Source organism: Carassius carassius, chromosome 13 (genome assembly GCF_963082965.1).
Source record: "Carassius carassius chromosome 13, fCarCar2.1, whole genome shotgun sequence".
Classification (NCBI taxonomy): Eukaryota; Metazoa; Chordata; class Actinopteri; order Cypriniformes; family Cyprinidae; genus Carassius; species Carassius carassius.
Genome location: NC_081767.1, coordinates 7,331,964 through 7,354,392, shown reverse-complemented (window position 1 = coordinate 7,354,392; position 22,429 = coordinate 7,331,964). Strand labels below are relative to the sequence as shown.

General features: G+C 35.0%; 1 protein-coding gene across 7 annotated transcripts in view; it reads right to left on the bottom strand.

The window, feature by feature from the left end:
* Nucleotides 1-22,429, bottom strand: part of LOC132155896 (rho GTPase-activating protein 42) — a 114,504-nt gene that overhangs the window by 66,238 nt on the left and 25,837 nt on the right. For all 7 annotated transcript variants that reach the window (XM_059564658.1, XM_059564657.1, XM_059564660.1 and 4 more), the window contains exons 2-3: nucleotides 22,109-22,204; nucleotides 12,918-12,979 (exon numbers count right to left, since the gene is read on the bottom strand). In XM_059564658.1, the coding sequence (XP_059420641.1) occupies nucleotides 12,918-12,979; nucleotides 22,109-22,204 (158 nt within the window). The remainder of the gene's footprint in view (nucleotides 1-12,917; nucleotides 12,980-22,108; nucleotides 22,205-22,429) is intronic.

Genomic DNA, 22,429 nt, shown 5'->3' with positions numbered 1-22,429 from the left:
GCTGCGGTCGTTCCATCACATCTGCAGCGGAGACCTGAACCAGGAAGTTGGTCACCAGATAACACAGTAACCAGTTAAACTGTAACACCGGAGAGTGCCAGTTTTCCTGTTGTTTTTGTGATAGAATTCAACTTTCTCCATTCCCAGGAGCAGAAGCCCCCATTACGCGAGATGTAAACAGTGTGACGCATTTCACGCACGTCGTTGCAGCACTACAATATATATAGTAAACACCAATAGATATGACAGTTCAGAGACATCTACAACTAGGGGTGGGTAAAAAAAAATATTTTTTGATTAATAATTTTTTTAAACGTGGTCGATTCAAAATCGATTCTCAAAGGCCATGATTCTCTTTTTCCATATTTATTTCCGCAGACATCGAATGTAAGATTAGCTTTAATCTAATTACAAATATTCTCCACTAGATGTCACCGTCTTATGTGCCTTGTGCGATGTTACCAATGAACCTGTCATTCATTCATTCAGTGCTTAAAGCAATGGTTCTCAACCCGCAGCCCGTTACAAATTCAAATGCGTCCCACCATATGCTGAACACACACACAAAAAACTTTGTTTTATAATTAATTTTATTTTTTACATTAATTGAAAAAAATGTAGGCTACTAAAGAAATATAAGCTATAGCCCAATGTTTTTATGTGAAATTATTTTGTTTTTCATAAATTATTTTCAGACATGAGCAGACTTACTCACATAAGATTACGAACACATACAAGCGCGCACTTCAATTCAAATAGTCATCAACAGCTATTAGTTTGGTAAAAGGGAGAAAAAAATAAATGTGGAGAATGCCAGCGACTGAACACATCCAAAAAAAGAATAGTCGCAGCATCAGTAGTGAATCAGTAGTGATTTTCGGTTTGCCCCGCAACTCACTTGAAGAAGTTCAAGCAAATGGAAACACCATATACTACGCAGCAATCATCCTTAATTGAAGAAATGTGGCAAAACATCTCTGGAGAGAACCTCATATTATTAAATTCGAAAGTGCTTTCCATATTTGGATCAACATAGGCTACATTTGTGAACGCACATTTTCTGCAATGTCGCGCGTCAAGTCATGCTCTCGTGCGCGTCTTACAGACTGCATCTTAAAGCCTCTTATATTTTCCGCATCTGCGAGTCCGCTATGGACCGCTAGGTAGGCGTGAAGTTAAAATCGTCATCGTAGAGTGTGTGCTGAGGCTCTGAGCAGACGACCGCGCGGACAGGTGCGCGTGGTCAGTAGGCTTCAAAAGCACAATTGCACATGTTCAGGCAGTGTGAAGAAGCCCATTGCCAATCGAACCTGTGCAATCCGTCAATAACGAATATAAAGACAGCGATGTGCAATAATTCTGGGCAATTGTTTTTTTCACATGTTCACATGTTTGGGCTGCACATCACTGTTACTACATCGAGCCGAATTTCACAAAAATGTTCAGCTCCCGACAGAATCAGGTGTTTTATTTATGGGGAGTAGAATTATTTATTTATTTCAATGAATTTAAACGATTAGATATCATGATATTTAGGCTATAATATTATAAATCAGGTTGGTTTGTATTGGTGATGTAATGTGTAAATTATATGCATGTGACCCGCGAGACTTGTACTTGGACCATAATGCGGCCCGGTGGAAAAAAAGGTTGAGAACCACTGGCTTAAAGAGTTTTAGGTGCTTTGTCGACGTTGATGCCACCGTCACATAAAAAGTCAGAGGTATGGAAGCATTTTTGATTTCGTAAGCAAGACAACGACGATAGTGTTGTCAACAAAAGCATTTTTCATCTTGCATCAAACTTGTATTTATTTAACATAATTGTATGCATTTGAAAATTACAAAATGGGTTCTTTTTTAATGTACCTAAGTGTACCTAAAATAAAGTTTTATTGAGTTTAATATACAGGTTTGTGGCTCTTAATTTCTTTTTATTAATTACCCAATTGTAAGCTTATGTTCACTGTTCTTTTTTATACATATATATTCATTGACTTGAATCAACAATCGAGTATAGAAAATCGAATCGATAATCAAAATCGAAACGAGAATCGAAATCGAATCGATTTGAGAGCTTGTGAATCGAAATCGAATCGATCTGGAACATCTGAATCGATACCCAGCCCTATCTACAACTATACATTTTAATTAAACACTAAAGAAATCATTTTGCATTTGAAATGCACTGAAAAATATATGAAATTGTTAGTAATCAAAACTTTTACTTAATCATATGATAACAAACACATCAACTCTTTCAAATTACTCATAAAAACTTTTCAAAAGAGATCAAAGCAAATGCCTGCAAGGAACAAAGCACCTGGTTCATCCCGGGCATCTGAGAACAGTCGGCGGTGATCTATATACAACTCTAATTGGTGTCAGTGAGGTTGACTGCAAAAATTAGCTTTGAACTTAAAACCGAATGTCTGCTGAATTCATTTGGATGGCGTTCAACAGATCTTGCAGCACACATTCCGCCGATACACCTAAAGAGAGAGGAAAATCCATTTCGGCTCTGAAGCATTACCCATGAGGCATTTCATCAGCAAAGTACATCAATTTTTTATGATGAACTCATATTGATTTTTCATGACAGAATTTTCTCCATTAAGATATCAATTAAGTTGTGTTTATGTTAAGTGCGCTCTCAGCGAAACACAAATCTCACCGACCTGCTCTGCCACCTCAGGTGCTAATGCAGCCAAATACCTGTTTCCTGAATAAACCCTCACATCCTACTCAGCTGAAGACTGAGTAGATATGAGATGTTTTTCAGAGCATGACAGCGTCAGAGAGGCTGCCTCATTCAAGGTTCAATTCATTGGAAGAGGTGTAAGGTGAAGAATTTCCTGTTTTGCTCAAAACAGTCAGATTTCATAGATGGGATGTTAAAAGAGATAACTGCCACTTCTATCTGGTCTAAAATAAATAAAGTCATTTTAAAACATTCCGTTCAATTCCCGATGGATCTTTTACTCATTCTAGTAAAAATGGCACATTATGTTACGTAAAATGGTTTAAATACCAGTCAAAAGAAAAGTTAGGAATAATAATTTTTTTTTTTTTTTTTTTTTTTTTTACTTTTAAGAAGTTTCTTGTGCTCACCAAGGCTGCGTTCATTTGATCAAAAATACAGTAAAAAGTAATATTGTGAAATAAAATTGTAAATTTTAAAAGAGCTGATTTCTATTTGAATATATTTTAAAATGTAATGTATTCCCGTGATACAATGCTGAATTTTTAGCATTTACTCCAGTCTTCATTGTCACATGACCCTTCAGAAATCATTCTAATATGTTGATTTGGTGCTAAAAAAACACTTTTTTTATTTTAATATTAAAACAGTTTTTGCAGCTTAATATTTGTAATACTTAATAAACTGAGATACGCTACCATTCGAATGTATGTAAATAATAAGACATTTATAATAAAAAAAATTATATTAAAATAAATTGCTCTTTTGAACATTCATCAAAAAACGGTGAAAAAACAAACATTTTATCATGATTTTCACAAAAAAAAAAATTAAGCAGCAAGAACTTTTTGATTTTGACATTATCATACAAGAACCAATATTAATAACTGATTACCAATAATAATTGAGAAGTAAATCAGCCTATTAGTATTATTTCTGAAGGACCATATGACAATGAAGAGTAATGATGATTAAAATTAAGCTTTGCATCACAGGAACTGTATTAATATTTCACAATATTTTGTAGTCAAATTAATGCAGCCTTGCTGAGCATGAGACTTCTTTCAAAAAAAAAATAAAATAAAAATAAATATAAAGTTATTATTGTGTATGGACATTATCCATGAAGCTGCGTTCTCTCGGTGTGTTTTATTTAGCTGTGAGAGGTATGTGGTGTCTTTTGTTCAAAGACACTTTTGTCTTAGTTACAGTAAACTCAAATAAACCTCCTTGTTTTCTGGTTCTAGCTGTGAGGCAGTGATTTCATCTCGAGTCCTGGATTCACAGTAGAGTACAGTCCATATGTGTCTCACCATAAATGCCCTCATGAGTCCCATTAACAAACTCTGTAAACCTTGAAAACAATCACTTCTTTTCTATCTCTCTACCCTCTCTGTCGTCACGCTCGATGTGACATTCCATAAGACTGGCCTCAGCACACTGCGTGCCCACACTGGCAACGCAATCATAGCGAAGATAAACAAAACAGCTAGGAGACTGAACAACTCACCACATCTAGCCTAAACCAGGTCGTGGTTTGCATGAACTTCGAAATAGCACTTTACTGGAATTTTGGTGGCTATTTTTTTTTTTTTTTTAATATTTATAACAATTAAGCATATGTTCCATCCCAAATTCTCAGCAATGCACTGGAATTTAAAATTAAACAAATATGATTCAAACTGTACATTAGAGAAGACATGCAAGAGATAAACACTTAACATATACTCAGTAAATTTCTCTCACTGCATTTAATTTAGTAAAGAATATTTTAACAAATAAATAAATAATATTAATAATAATAAAAATAGGTGTTTTTTTGTGCCCTTAAAATCAAACTTCTATTTATTTTATTTGTAAGTTATTGGTTAAATGTCACTGAGGTCAGGGACAATTTTAAATTGTATTTATATATACACTACTATTCAAAAATCCAATTTTTATAAATTTTTTTAAAAGAAGTTGCTTATGCTAACCAAACCTGCATTTATTTGATCAAAAATACAGTAAAACGGTAAGACTGTGAACTATTAATGTAAAAATTATAAGTAACCGTTTTCTATTTTTGATCATTTTTACTATGATACTATATTTTTTTTAGGATTCTTTGATGAATATAAAATTCAAAAGAGCAGCATTTATTTGAAATATGAATCGCGTCAAACTGAAGCTTAATGTGAGGGTACAATAAGCTGTGAGTGGTTTAGGGCAGAATGTAAGCATAAATGTGTGTTCCCTGTAACTCAAGATTATATGAATGAACACAACTGAGGGCCTGTCTTCTTAATATCGTTAAGGTAAGACGGGATGTAAAAGTGTACTTAGAGCTGTCTAAAACACAAAACAAGCTAAGAGGAACATGCTCAAGCAAGTGAGGAAATTACAAAACAGTTTGCAGGCTGAAGATAACCACACCTGGCTAGACTGACAAAAAGGGAACCGAATTTCACTGCTTTCACAAAATTATCGGCTCTGAGGGCAGATTTGTTCTGGAACAGCTTCAAGAGGATTTCCCCAAAGGATATGATCACCTTTAAAACAGCGCCACAACATCAGGCCCCTGGCCTCTGAATACCATCAGAACTCAGCGGCCTTGAACAATCTCCAACCGTGTAGAGTTCAATGCACTTTCTCTCTCTTTCTTTCACGCACACACACACACACACACACACACACACACACACACACACACACACACACACACACACACACACACACACACACACACCCACACACACACACACACACACACACACACACACACAAGCTTTCTATCTCTCTTTCTGCTGTGAAGGATTGCTGTCTCACACCAGGGGGAATTAAACCAGACTTCTCTTTAAAACGGTGGAATTTGATAAGTCTGTGCTCCACAATAACACACTTGGGTGGCTGGTTCACACACACGAACACATTCACACACATTGATGGTTACGGATTTCTTATGTGGCTTTGAGCCAAGCAAACCATCATGACGGTAATAAAACCTTCATGCCTGTCTAGTGCCAATAACCCAACTTCACTGTACAAACCATTCCGAAACCTCCTTGAATTAGTACTGGCACCAAAATATATATTTCAGTTAATAAATCTCTAAAACAGGAAGTGGTACTAATTTGATACACATGTATCTGTGAGGCAGTGAGCGAAAGCAGCTTCTTATCGGTCAGTGTCTTTTCTATTTTTGGGTTGTTGATTGACTCCAGATGTGACTAGGGGACACGGGGGGTTGGGTGGGGGTTGAGGATTTTGTTTCAATTTCTCATCTGTGAAAGCACACACCCGCAAAACCCCCAAAGAAATTTGATCTGGAATGCTGGGTTTGCTTTGAGTTTATTTGTTAAAACCTTCAGCCATCCATTAATTCTAGTTTTCATTCATATCATGTCAAAAAAGAATTTGGGAGTGATGTTTGCCCATGCAAATCTTACTGCTACAGTGCTACTGGTTGCCAGGGTGTTGCTATGCAGTTGCCAAAGTGTTCTAAATGGTTTAGCATGTCACTATGATGTTTTGGTGAGATATAGGTGCATGCTTTTGTTTAATAGAGATGGATAGTTGCGAAGACATTGTTAGGTGGTTACTAGGCTGTTCTTGATGGTTACTAAAGACCCTGATATATTCACTGCAAAGCTCCATTTTGTTAGTGTTGTTAGTGACCTCGATGGACTGAGTGATAAAATGTTGGTGATGTGATGCAATACTTGATGTTCTGGGAGGTTGTTAAGATGTTGTTAGGTGGTTATTAAGGTGGTGTTATGCTGTTTCCCAAAAGTATTGTTAACTAAATATGGTCGCAAATTCTGTTGAACTCTATTGATAACAATGGGACCATAGTTGCTTTTGGGAAACGCACCTCTGGGTGGTTGCTAAAACATTGCTAGGCTGGTCTAGGTGGTTGCTAAGGCACTAACAGGTGGTTTCTAAGGAGTTCTGGGGCCAGCTGCATAAAAATAGCCACTATGTTAAGACTGTGTCTTAGGGCTGTGTATTGCCAAGAATCTGACGATTCAATATGTATCACGATACAGGGGTTGCGATATGATATATTGCGATAAATTGCGATACTGTCAGCAAGGTAATATATTGGGATATCACTTATTTTAGGAAAAGGATATATTTTAAGGAAAGCTGTCTTTAAGAACATAATTCAATTCAAATGTATTTATATAGCGCTTTTTACAATACAAATCGCTGCAAAGCAACTTAACAGAAAATTAAGTTTAGTAGTCACTTATCAGTGGTGACTGTCAGTTAATGTACATATGGCAGTAATGTACGGAAAATTAAAGACGTAATCGAACAGACAATGAAAACTATTAACAGCAATTATATTATATGAGTCAATCAAACTTATAGTAAAATTTGGTAGTTCTGTATGCTGTAAGAACACACCACCACATGCAAACCTTAGCAATAAGTAAATAAAAATTATTCAACCAGACAAAGTGGGATCTGCATTTGCAATAATCAGTCCCTATAACATTCAACATTATTGAACCAATTTTTGTGCAGTAGGAGTAAAGAGTGTTTGCAGGATCCTTTAGTTAAATGTATAATACGTATAAAATGTATTTTTTTAAAAGACCATATGTATGTATGTATATATATATATATATATATATATATATATATATATATATATATATATATATATATACAGTACAGACCAAAAGTTTGGACACACCTTCTCATTCAAAGAGTTTTCTTTATTTTCATGCCTATGAAAATTGTAGAGTCACACTGAAGGCATCAAGGGCTATTTGACCAAGAAGGAGAATGATGGGGTGCTGCACCAGATGACCTGGCCTCCACAGTCACCGAACCTGAACCCAATCGAGTTGGTTTAGGGGTGAGCTGGACCGCAGACAGAAGGCAAAAGGGCCAACAAGTGCTAAGCATCTCTCGGGGAACTCCTTCAAGACTGTTGGAAGACCATTTCAGGTGACTACCTCTTGAAGCTCATCAAGAGAAAGCCAAGAGTGTGCAAAGCAGTAATCAAAGCAAAAGGTGGCTACTTTGAAGAACCTAGAATATGACATAATTTCAGTTGTTTCACACTTTTTTGTTATGTATATAATTCCATATATAATTCCACATGTGTTAATTCATAGTTTTGATGCCTTCAGTGTGAATCTACAATTTTCATAGTCATGAAAATAAAGAAAACTCTTTAAATGAGAAGGTGTGTCCAAACTTTTGGTCTGTACTGTATATATATATATATATATATATATATATATATATATATATATATATATTAGAACCTGCTTTGTTTCAGTTTACAATTGTGAGATACAATGTCATAACATTTTGATCTGAACAAAAAATTACATCTGCTTAATATAAATAAAAAAGTGCTTACAGTATTCCTAAACAAAACAAAACAATTGTAAAACAATAAAATAAATACAGATGTTGAACCTTTCCATGTGGATTTCACAGGTTTTTCACTTTGTATTTATTTTATACGTGGAATTGCCGAAACCGCGACGTGAGCACCGCCCCAACTGCACAAAACACCCCCAAAATTATTGCAACTCTGCCGCACAGCGACCCTACCACCCACCTTGACCCGCCCCGTGCGAGCCCCTCTTCACACGGGACGTGGCGGGACCGAGGCGGTGCCCTCATCATGGTCTCACGGTGGACCTTACCACAAAAGCCCAAATGACAGCACACTTCAGCTTTGTACACCGAACCAGGAACAGGGACAGTTCTTTCAGCCTCCATTACTTGCAGCGATATTAATGCTAACACCAGTAGCGTGCTCTAATGCTAGTATTTTCTGTCAATCTCACTTTCATTCACAGATGGAGACTGCCATCTAGCGGTCGGGATGTAAACTCGAAATTGCGAAACAACTGCCATTAATCTAGTATGGTTTTATTTTATTTTTTATCGATATTCCAATTTTGAGAATCGATACAGTATCGCCAAACAAAATATCGCGATACTCACGTGTATCAATATTTTCTTACACCCCTACTGTGTCTTAAGAACCAGTTAGCCAAGAAGTATTCAGTCTTAATTTTTTACTTTTCAGAATCAAATTAGACCAATCTACCTTTTTGTACCTTAATTAATAAAGTTAAAAAAGTCTTCAATAAAATAAATAAATAAATAAATATGAATGACTTTTTAAGAATAGTCTAAACGGTTTATGTATCTGGCCACTGGGTGGTTTATTAAATTTTGCTAGATGAATTAGGGGATTTTCTGGCCCCTACTTCAATGTAAATGATGATTAGATGATTAGAGAGCATCTCAGAGGTGCAAACCTTTGGAACACTTGTGATTTTTTTTTTATTGCAAACTGAAAGCTTAAAATCTGAAGCGCCATTTAGCATTCTGATCTCCACAAGACGCGGATAGATAATCGTGGATAGATAATCACAATTCTTCTCTCATTGGCACGTCAACAGGTTAGAATTATTTAGAGCATTACTGCATCACAAGGTCCTGGCTTCAGTCCCACTTGACTGAAGAGAACTGACGATTGTATGTATACGGCTGCCTTGGATTCAGTCTGACAGTGAAGCGCTCTCTGTTCCATGACTGATTGGGCTCAGGAGATCAAGAGCGCACTAGCAACTCTACCATGGAAAATATTTGGAAAATCTCCTTCCTCCCTTACTTATATTCATCTGTTCAAAAATGTATGACACAAGGTTTTGCTAGATGGAGCAATGAGAGCATTTGAAATCTCCTTTTCTTCCAGGTTGAGCTTTAAACACAAAAGTATCCCCTAAAAAGCACACACCTGCTGTTACATCCTTTTAAAAAGAGCAGACTTACAGGCCAAAGTGATTAAACACTAAGTTATGTAAATAAACTGAGTAAAGTGGAAAGTTTCATTGACTTCCAGCTACATTCCATGTGGTTTCTCATTAACCATGGTTGGCCCTGAATTACGGGATGTCTGATTAAGCAGTGAGGAAAGTCAATCGCCGAAAACAAAGAGCAGTGATCCACACAATGTAAAGAAAAAATAATGGCTCTGTTTCAAAACCTAGCCTCGCTGTCTACCACCTACGTACAGCTGTCTTCAACATCAGCATCCTGAGTAATCCAACCTCACAAATGAGTGATTTGCAATGCTCAACATAGGCAGCAACTCACAAATAGTACTTCTACTTTAGTACGGTGCACACGAGACTAAACACACAATCGACTCAAAAAGAGATTGAAGTAAGTATTTGGCAAAGCTAAAAAACAAGTCTATTTTTCAAATTGGATTCAACTCTTTTTATAAATACATTTTGGCATACATTAAATTATAAAAGTTGTTTGACCAACAGTTCTAAATATTTTCAATATAAAGTATACAAACTTATATTTTTTCCAGGGTCCAAAATAATTTCACATGCTTTTGTGAGACTGTACCTTTAAGCCTCCATTTGATATCCATTTAAACTTATTGCTGTCTAGGAGAAAGATAATAAAGACATCTCATTTGAGATATTTTCTGTCCTGTGGGCTTCCTCTTTGACTAAATCTTCTGCGTTTCTTCTTTGCAAAGAGTGTCTTTGCAGCAAACTATGCATGAAGACTTCTAAAAAGAGATTACATGTTTAAGATGATGGAGAGGAAAATTAAATCAAATCCACTGAGGCTGCTTTTCTCAAAAGTGTTTTGTTCTCAATAAAACTAATGTGTCTACTGTCTGAGACCACGCAAATGAGTTTATTCCAGCCATAAATCCATAAATTATGCATTTAGGAGTAACGTAATAAAATTTATATTTTAAAGTCCTTTTTTATATAATATTCACCCTATTACTCACTGTCTGAAATGAAACAGACTTTGCTTTTTTCCCACATATATGGAGATCAGTTAGCAGGGGTTGCAGTATACGAACGAAACTCAGAGTGTCATTCAAGACAGAGACATCAAGGATCAGGTCTTCTAGAAAAAACAGCAACATAGGTCACGAAAACAAACCATTAGTCATGTTATCAAACTTCCCTTATCTTCTATAACTTCAAACATTTCACAGGAAGCAAACAGTAATGCTCCCATTTGGGATCACTTACAAACACACATACTTAAACTCTGTTTCAAAACATAGTGAGCTTCCATGCTGTCTACCAAGGCAACATCCTATCTGTTATCTAACCTCTTAAGTGACAGATTAGAATGTTGTCCAAATGCAAAAAGATGTGAATTATTTTGTGAAGTGTATGGTAGAATCAACTCACAATTGATTTCAGTGGCAGTTCTTGTTAGCATGATGCTAAGCTACACTGAAATACTCTCCATACACAACACAATAACACAATACCCTAGTTAGCTCTAAATAGTCCATTTTAAATTAGACTGAGCTGTTATCAGAGTTTACATTGGCACTGATAGAATGTTTATAATCCTTAAAACTTTTTTCATCCGTTGCATTCAGGGATTGCCTTTCCTTCCCCCACACAACAACATCTCTTCTCTGGTGACATGCGCAGCGAGCTGGGCAATATGGCTTCCCCCCCAGAAACTACTCACATGAGATTGTACTAATTAGCAAATGACAACAATCCAATGATCCAATCAATCCTCCGCTGACAAAATCTACTCCCTATACTTTTTTTTGTGTTATTGTTCAAGAAGCAGTTTCACTCTGATGTCACAATAGAGAACAATAAGCATTTTGCAACAATTTTTTGCTAAATCCAGTTATTTCAAATGGAGTCCACGTGATTGGGAATTTCACATGAGGCCAAAAGATTTCCCCACGCAGATTTTGCGACAGGTTCAAGCGGGTCATGTGGATAGATACAGTGCATTGACCCACTGAAATATGCTTGGTTTGAAAGTGATTTCTCTGTGAGCTTTGAATCATACATCACTATTCTATTGACAGCAAGCAATGAACCATTTAGAAAGATGAAAGTTGGATCCACAGCACAACTTAAAAACAAAACTATAAAAACGTATCATTTAAAAACAGATGGCCTGATTTTGAATTTGTCTGAAACGTGCATCCCTGATGTATTATTCTTGCCATTTAGTAAAGTAGTGTAAAGGTTTAAATGAACAGCTGGTAACTGTGCGATAATCACACACATCATTAAAGCACCATTTAAGTGAGCTATTAAGCATTTTGGATTATTCTCACGTCTTTGTGGTTACGTTTTAAAAACATTTGTCTAAATTAAGCTGCATATTGCCTGAAGTGTTTGCTGTTTTCACATTTAATTTAACAGGAAGGACAATAATGACGCAATGAGAAGAAAATAAGGCCCAAGGGCTACCCACACCAGTGACTTCGTACAAACTACTGAACCTTTGGTGTCAAACTACAGCCCAAGGGTTCATATTCCCAGAACTGTACTTCATATTACTGGAACTGTACTTGATATAAGTCGTGACGAGTGACCACACACATCAAAAATATTAACCATAGAGCTGTGTGGTTAATTTTTTTTTCTGGATCTCTGGATTTCATTGACATGTCAGCTCTGAGGTCTGAGACACACACACATCCATACAGAAACCAGACACAATGTACGACCAAGTCTAGCGTGCCACATGGTCATGGTTTGCAGCTGGCTTTGCCATGATCCTTGCTATGATCTACACTGAAGAGCGTACCTGTTTTAAAACGCTGATTAAAAATTGCACAGCTCTTTGGATATAATGAACAACTGTATAATTAACTGTTTAATTTCCTGTGTTGGTCTCTTTTTTCAAACAAAATAGCATTATTTTATTTGGTAAATTAGCTGTGTAAAAGCAAGATAACACACCGTTAACTGGTCATTATCATTAAACCCTGACAGGGTGATTAAACATTATTTATCTGACAGATTCATACTTGTTCAGACTTGCTGTTTTACTGATCAGAGGGGAAAGGCGGGCTTTGTTTGTTTACTTGCTTTCTCATTATCAGCTCTGCTAATCATCAGGATTTTATGGAGGGTTAATTTGATAACAGGAAACAACAGCAATACATTCTTGGCATCTGCAAAAAAATACTTATTTTATATGCTGTACTGCATTACCACATTTTTGACCTTTATAATCTTTAATAAATAAATAAATGGTATTGCCATAGAACATGTACAAAACATACAGTACACACCCAAGAAAGCAATGATATGGGGAAAACAATATGGTACTACTATGGTATTAGAAATAAAAAAATAAATAAAATGATGTTCATAGGATACACAGCTATTAAGTTTACAGATACCATAAACACATCTATAGTATGTATACTCAGTACTTACCAGCCGCCTTCTCTCCTCTTCCATGGTGCTCAGCAGCTTGGAAAACTCTTTGAAGGACTGAGCTGGAGAAGTAAAATAGAGTTATTAATCCATTTTCATTTGTTGGTAAAAGTTCAAACTTACTATAATAACTTGATTCATGTGGGTCAATATAAATGCTGTTAAACAGTGTTAGCATTGGTTTTTTGCCACTGCTACTTATATAAATTGTTCAGCATTTAATAAAAATGCGTTATTCTATGAATTTAAATCAATACAGAACAGTTAAAAAAAACATTCCTCCACTTTTGGTCACCTAAAAGGTATAGCCGTGTTTAATGGTTTATCCACTACTGAGCACTTAAAGGCTTTTACACACAAACACACACACACACACACACACACACACACACACACACACACACACACACACACACTTTTTACCAGATCCAACTCTTAACCATTTCAGATTTTTAAAAACATTTTTTATATAAAATAATAATAGTATTATTATTTTACTAAAAATTATAAGATTTAATTGTGATTACTGGTTATAATACTGGAATGAATGTAATATTATGAAGGAAAAAAAATTAAACAAGTTCAGATGTCAGATGGTGTAGTTACAGCCTCTACCAGCAGGGGCTAAAAAACCGTAACCTTAACCGTAGGAGTAACCACTTCATTGAAGGTACTGTAGATCAATCTCAAATAGAGTTGACCCATGAACTGGAAATTATTTTAATTCCCACAATCCCCACAGTCCTTGAGCAAAGTACTTAACCCAAAGGTTACAGCAGAGAGAGAGCGAGTCTACAATTAATGTAGCCTAATATGAGCTATACTTGGAATAATTTATTTATTTTTTTTAATAAAAATTTTAAACAGAAGCAGGTGTGAGTGAATAAATAACCTTGATTCCAATTTGCGCATATTATAAAATTCACCATACAGTCAAGTTTAATGTAAACGTTAAATATATGGATGTTTGGAAATAGTCTGATGAAGTCTTCCATCTATAATTCCCTCAATTCTGAATGTTATGAATGAAAATTAGGAAATATAGTGCTCAAATTATGAACTACTTTTTATGGAACTTTTATTATTAATTATTATTATTATTATTATTTTTTTGTACCATGCTAACCAACTAAAACTATGACCCCTTCTCAATTTATAATGACAAAATTAAATTTTTAATTTTAATTAAATTAAAGTGATTCGTTTAAGTGCTTCACTAAGAAATACACATCCTTTAAAATGAAACCCATCACCATCCAGCATTGGCACTATACACTCTTTCTCTTGCTGTAGCACAATAACAGCTTGTGATTGTTCGGAACAGTGTCTTCAAGCCACTGATGGCTCCATTGCTTCATTTAAACAGACTGTGAATGAGAGACAGCTGCTGTCTCTGCCTGGATGGACTTTACCTACGTTTGAGCTTGGACAATTGGTCAAGCTCAGCTTGCCAACTCTATAAATGCAATTATCAAACCATTGGTCCAGATAGTCTGTCCACTCTCTTTGTGTTCATTTATGCGCCATGGCTTTTAGCAGGCATAGACAGCTGAATGTAAGACTGCCATCTCACAGAATCCTCCAAAAACACCCACTGATGCCAGACATGCACACAACACAATCACTGTTAGGGCTGGGCAGTATTATTTTTAGTTTTTTTTTTTTTCATTTTTAGTATTTTGACAATTTTTAAAGAAGGTTTATTAAATGTTGAATTCAACAATAAATAAATACATATTTTTTTTTCACACTGTAAAAATAGATATATTTACCTATATTTTATATTAAAAGATTTTAATACATAAAAATTAATCAAACTTTAGGGACATTAATGGCCAAATAAAAAGTTAATTAAACATGGCCATTGTTTATTTTATTTTTTTATTGTTTTATTGTGTACTTACCAATAGTTTTCAAAGTGATCTTACGTTTACATACAAATAAAAATAAAAATAATAATAATAAATACAATTTGGAATTTGTTTATTAATTAATTAATTCATACAGTCATGGAGAGAGTGAGAGGGATAAAGTGAGAGATGTGGAAGATAAGAAGCGCTGGATAAATGTCTCTATTAAACTATAAGGTACTTAAGGCAGGATATAGTGGCTAAAAGGGGTTAGAAGGTATGTATCATTCACAGGATAATAGGGAGAATGACAGAAGTGATGAGTCATTCTGTGAAATGGGCTTTAGGCTCAGGATAGAAGAGATCTGACGTACATACATTTGCGAAGGACTGATCAGAGGGGCAGACAAGGATTCGCCCTCTCATTTAAAAACCCCTAATGCACCACCCATAAATCCAAACCGGTCGCACACGACTACGCTTCAACAAGAAATAGCTTTAAAACCCCATGAAATCACTTGAACAACATTATTTTCAGAGTGTTTTTTATTGCAATATTTATCTTTTCTTTCTTTCTTTCTTTCTTTCTTTCTTTCTTTCTTTCTATTAAAAAGTTAGGCTTTAGTTACATAACAGCCATGAGTTTTTTTTTTATTAATTTATTTAAATTATTATTATTATTATTATTATTATGTTTTTTTTTTGGTATTAAGGATAACGTCATTATGTGGTGAAAACAGCATTCAAAGTCAAAAATTCTCATAATAAAAATATCATATAATTTGATTAGGGATGCACCGATCATAATTTTTCATGGTCGATTCCGATACCGATTTTTTTACAAGCAAACTGGCCGATTCCGATAACGATTTCCGATTTTTATTTCTTTAAGCAACAAACAAGAAATAAGGAAAGTATGAATAAACAAGATGTTTAGTTGGTATTTAATAGGCCAAGCTGGCTTTTGGCTATTGAAAACAATAACCATAACCATCTGAAATTAACGGGAGTAACTGCACAGTAAGTAGCCTACATCCAATACAAACATAGATGGTACAGACATCAGCATTTAGCTTTTGTTTTTGAATTGGGTTGAAACTACAGAGAACTGGCCTTAAATGAAAAGATTCTAACTGTAACCATGTGAAATTAAAGGCAATAACTGCATAGTTCTACAATTCAAACAACACAATCAACACACATTCAATAAGATTGTTCTTAATCAGCATTCAGTATTTGTTTTATTTTTTAAATTTGGTTTTAAATAAAAAAAAATATCTTAAAAATAAAAGTATGCTATATAAATAAATTATTCCAAAATGTTAAAATAAAATAATGTTGGTGCGAATAAAACGAAGATGCAAAGTGTTTCATTCGTCTAATTAAAAACAAACCATCTATTCTATATATTTTTTTACATTAAGCCAAAGAAGAATAAATAACTATTGGCTCAAGTAAAAAAAAATATAGATGTGAATCGTTACCCTTAATTTTTTTTAATTGGATGAATGAAACGCTTTTTTTCAGTGTGCTACAGCAGGTGAATTTTAAATCAAATTAAGTCGATGTAATTTTATTCATGTAATTTTTTAAATATGTATTAAATATACATAATATTAAATATGGTGTTCCTGTAGCTCAATTGGTAGAGCTTTGTTTTATCAAGCGCAAGGTTGTGGGTTCGATTGATATTTAGAAATAAAAATATACACTTTTTACCTGGGTTATTATTATTATTATTTTTTAAACATTCTTTGTTCTTGTAATATCGATTCAAGAAAAAATATGTTAGTGAAGGATGGTTATGACATATTTAGACTTTATTACTACTATTTCCTCCTGGGTCAGTCTACAAATTGACGTCATTAGTGAACAGCTCCGCTGTGTGAGACAATGGAAAAGTCAGAGTACAGAAGAGTCAGTCTTATACTTTTAGGACATTTAATATTTCTAGAGCTACATCAATCTTTTTGTGAGATTGATTTCAGGATAACTGGTGTGGATTGTGAATGTCACAGCAGGAAGTAATGGAATGAAATCGATAGGTCAGGTGACCCTGTCTGTACTCCCAGACAGACTGCTGATGTGACACAGACTGGTTGGAGATTCAAAGCAGATTGCAGCTCAGCTACATCAAGATTCTGGTCCCACAGCACACGAGGGGTCCGGTCAAGTCACTCTGAAAGCTTACTTTCATCGATGACCAGATTGATTCCACAAGACAATTGCATTTTCTTCAGTAAGAGTAATCGTACCCTTTTAGGACTGGGACACTATGGGAACAAAACTCAGAAATACCAGACAAAACTTTCCATGAAGACTGATAGATGAGAATGTTTTTTTGCTGGTCAACAGATATACCCCCGGTTTCACAGACAAGGCTTAAGCCTAGTCCTAGACTAAAATGTAAATCTGAGCTGTTTTATCGAAAAGAAACTTGCACCGACTGATCTTAAAACATGTCAGTGCCTTTATTTTGTCTTAAGATGCACACCAGTAATACTTTTTTCGAAGGAATGTTTATAAAAATTACTTAAATGTCCTAATTGAACTATGGCCTAATCCTGGTTTAGGCTAAGCCCCGTCTATGAAACCGGGCCATAGTGTTTCAATGGTCGATGTCTGCTTAATTTTTTAAAAGCTGTTGATTTAAGTATAAATAAAGTTAGTATTGTATTTAAACACTTTTTTTATGCAAAATGTTTTTATTTGTAAATAATCTAATAAATAAGCTTGGTGATTTTGTGGTCTTCTGATATATTAAATAATCTCACAAGTACTCGACAACAATCTTTATATGTTTGATATTATATAAATAGAGGTTATATGTTCTTGTATATATATATATATATATATATATATATATAAATATAATTCAAACTTGATTGAATTAAAAACTTGAATTTATACACACACACACACACACATACAGAGACTGATTTATTTGATCAAAAATACAGAAAAAACTGTAATATTGTGAAATATTATTACAACTTAAAATGATAGTTTTCTATTTGAATATACTTTTAAAAAATAATTTATTCCTGTGATGCAAAGCTGAATTTTCAGCATCATTACTCCAGCCTTCAGTGTCACATGTAACATCCAGTCTATCACATGATCATTTAGAAATCATTCTAATATTCTGATTTATTATGAGTGTTGGAAACAGTTCTGCTGTCTAATATATTTGATGAATAAAAGGTTAAAAAGAACTGAATTTATTAAAAATAAAAAAAATTCTAATAATATATATTCTAATAATAAATTTTCTTTACTATCACTTTTTATCAATTTAACACATCCCTGCTGAATAAAAGTATTGATTTTATTTAAAAAAAAAATAAAATAAAAATTACTGACCCCAAATTACTGACCAGTAGTATATATTGTTATTACAAAATATTTATATTTTTAAAAAATAGCTTCTTTTTTTTACCTTTTATTCTTCAAAGTATCCTAAAAAAGTATCACATGTTCTGAAAAAATATTAAGCAGCAGAACTGTTTCCAACTTTGATAATGAATCATCATATTAGAATGATTTCTAAAGGATCATGTGATAATGATCCTAAAAATTCAGCTTTGCATCACAGAAATAAATGATAATTTAAAGTATAATAAATTTAAAAACAATTATTTTAAATTGTAATAATATATCACAATATTACTTTTTTTCTGTATTTTTAATCAAATAAATGTAGGCTTGATGAGCAGAAGAAACTTCTTTCAAAAACATTAAAAATAGTAATGTTTCCAAACTTTTGGTCTGTACTGTATATATATATATATATACCGGTATGGCCAGACTTCAATGAATAGGTCTCAATCACAATGCTGCATTTTTTTTCTTTCAAATATTTTGTAGAGATGAAAAAGAGAATATTCTGTCTTATTTTCTACCTCTCATTTGCTATGATCAAATGAAACAATTATATACAGTAATTGATGGATGGATGGATGGATAGATTACAATATTTATCAGAGTATCACTGAACAGACTTTGAACAAAATGCTGGATTCATGTCAAAGAGATTGTATTAATATGCAGCCACAGGTTTCATCAAAATTCACTTGTCCATGGAATGCAAACCAAAATCATTCCGCCGCATTTCATGTGTAAATCAATAGCTATAGCCCTATCATTTCCTACCTATCAACCTTTCCGTCCATTAAAGTTGTCCATTAGCTAAACAGCCGTAAAGATGCCTTTGTGTCGCTACCTTTCAAAACATTACCATTATGGCCGGCTCGCCCAACATCCCTTTTAATCATACAAATAGAGGGGAAAAAAACCTGCACAAAATTCACCCCATTCCTATTTGGCGAATATGGCAAAATGAACTCCATTATGATTTGCCACACCTCAACGCATTTAAATTGATTTTTTCCTCATCCTCATTTTGCTTGGGAAAAGAAGAGGAAAAGGTAGCAGGCTTGTGCAACTGAGAGTACGGAAAGACTGGAAGCCAACTGTTAGATGCAGATGGTCTGAGTGTCATGCCAGCACACAATGCACAGAGCAGGACAGGAAGATAATAAACAAAGTAATGAGAGAGAACGTAGGAATGAGAGAAGGATAGAAAGAGATGAATGGCTGCAAAAAGAGACAGAACAGAATAAGTGATCAACCCATCAGGGCGTATGAACTCTCAGCACATCTGCTCCGTGCCCACTGAGGGTGAGCCGTCTGCATTTTCCTTAATCTCTGACACAAATCACAATTAGTTACTCTGATCTCTTAAAGGGCTAAGCTGAGACCTTTTTGTCTGGAATGTAAGCAAATCAATACAATGCATTATGCATACCGGGCAGGCAATCTCACTGAGACCTGCCTGGAGCTCTTGAGCTAAATCTGGACTGGGACAGGATATCAGAATGCCCGATGCTCGCTTTCATACGAGTATGTGTTTATTAACAAAACGACGAATTGTAAGTTCTTCTGTGACTTCTCACATGCTAAATATTGTAATCAATAGCCGAAAGGCAAAGAGTCAGAGTGGAAGAAACAAGAGCCTAGAAATCTGTCTTTGCTACTCAACTCTGGATGACTTATATGTAACTCATATGGAATTTCCAGGGATAATTCTTGATTAACATGACAATCCCATCCATCTGGGTCAGTGTGCAGGACATTTGGTGACGAAGAAGGAAACTATTCCCCAGAGCATTAGAAGAACTTTCCATTAAGATGATCTTAAAATGCTTAAGCAGATCATCTTTAATGGGTTTGGAGGAACATTTTTATTTTATTTTATTTTTCGCTTAGATGTTACTCTTTCATAGCCTAGATGGGTTCATGGACTTCAACTCTCTCAGATGTTCTGCTAGAACCCCTTAGGAGAAATAAAAATATACTAAAAGAGTTTAGAGAAACTGAGTGTGGATAGTATAGCCCACATAGTTAAGACTTGAAGGAATTCATATTTAATTAGAATATTCGTATCTGATGAGAAAAGGTCTGAGCATAATTAACAGTGTTTGGCAATACAATCAAGGTGGGCATTTTGACATATTTTATATTGTATATATAGTGTGTATTTGACAGTTTAGGCTTACACTTGAAGCCCAAAGTATAGTTTGGTTGTCTGTGTTTCTCATTGTCTAGAAGCACATGCACAGAAAGATACCTGGGGAAGAGCGTGAGTTCTGTTTTACAGCTTTATAGGCTTTCTTTATAATATCAAGCACGTCCCACAGAATACTTTTTACTAGTGTAAGGCCCGAGTCCATCTTTTCAAGTTCGAATCGAGTCCAAGTCTTTAAAGGGATAGTTCACCCAAAAATGAAAATTACCCCATGATTTACTCGCCCTCAAGACATCCTAAGTGTATATGACTTCCTTTCAGTCGAATGCCAGCAGATTGGTTGGTTCAGCAACCCTGTTGGGAAATCAAATATTATATCTGGAGCCATTTCCATTCATGTCAGCCACAGGACGAGGCAGTTTACTGTCGGGGATTTGTCATGTCATGTCATGCTACATACAGTGTAGCATCACTGATTATAATGAGTAGTATCATGTCGCGCTGCCTTTCTCGCGTCCGATAGACAGGGCGTATTTAACTTTCTTATTTAGGCTACTTTCTTGTCTAACTGTATTATTTCTTTGAGATTTATTTTAATGTTATACAGGCTGCGTATTCACTGATGGAAGTGCTTAAATAAACATGAGCTGGCTCCATGACTTAGCTGACAACGACACTGCATGCATGTAGTTTATTTTGCGGTTTGATTTGAAAAGATACGCACAAAGGCAGCGAGCACTGGTGCCTTTGTGCATGCGATTGTAAAGCACGCACTGCGAGCACAGGGCCGTTACTGCAGTCGCTTGGCTTCTCAGTTGTTCTGCGACTTGAATTAATTTACTTCTTGTCAAGAGAAAAAGAGACAGAAGCAGCAGTTGTGAGTGGGGTGGCCAACCCTAGTCTCGCCCCTGCATTAATTGCGTTAAATATTTTTAATGTATTAAACTGAAAATTATCGTCATTGTTAACATACTAATTTTTACTCCACTAATATATTTATACATAAATTATATATATTATATTTTTATATCAACACCGCTCCACCGGCGATTGTTGGTCTATTACCACCGCAGTGGTAAAAATCTGTAATCTCTAGCTTCCGCTAACTTTCGTATGCGTGTTCACGAGAGAGTGGCATTCCAGCGGATGATGTAGGATGTAGGCGCAGCATGATGGTAAGTATATTATGGGTAAATTTTCATTTTTGGGTGAACTATTATTTAACCAATTGAGTTTGAGTGGGAGATGTTTGTTAATGCCTTTTATCTTAATTTTATGTTGCAATCCATTTTTTCTATCTTTCATGTTACACATGACATAGATTTGTCTGCACTCAGACCAATCCAGTATAAAAAATGTCTGAGTCAATCTCAAATCCTAGTTCATTCATAATTGCAGTCCAAGTACCCAAACTCTACTTTTTATGACACTCATGTTACATGACTGGATGTTAAGTTTGGGATTTTAAGCAGGGTCAAACATGCACCGCTGTAAAGGAAAGGAAAATAATGTGGCACAATAATCGTTTTATATTGATGCTTTCATAATCACTGGAAGCCCAAATCTAAATCCATAAATATTTGTATTAATCTCACAGCCCTAGCTTCTGAAACTCCATGAGGTCTTTTTGTCTGGAGAACATTTAAGCAGGATACTTCAGCAAATGTTTGCATTTGTTCTCCATTTAATCTAACTGCCTGGACAAATAACTTAAATATTTAAGGAAACCTGTTGTGATTTGTCATGTGCATCTACAAGACTGAAGGAGTATGAGCAGTAGCAGACCTCAAATAAGCAGTTGACATCCCACTTACCGATGTTTACTTCATCATCCGTTTCTGCGTCACCAATGCACTCAAACTGGAACTCCTGTAAAGACTGGGAGAATTTCTGCACGGCTGCCGAGAGGTCTGAAACAAAGAAAAAGAGATTTAAACCATAAAACTAAAACGCTAACTAAGAGGTAAAAATCAAACTAAAATCAAAGCCACTTGAGTCAGAGGTGTATCCTCTTTTCAACACGATACTATGGGAGTCTGTATAAAAAGACAAATTCACAATCCTCACTCCCTGCTGAGAGTAAATGAGTTCTCATTTGGAGTGCTAAATGTACATCTCAGTCATCAAGAGTGGGT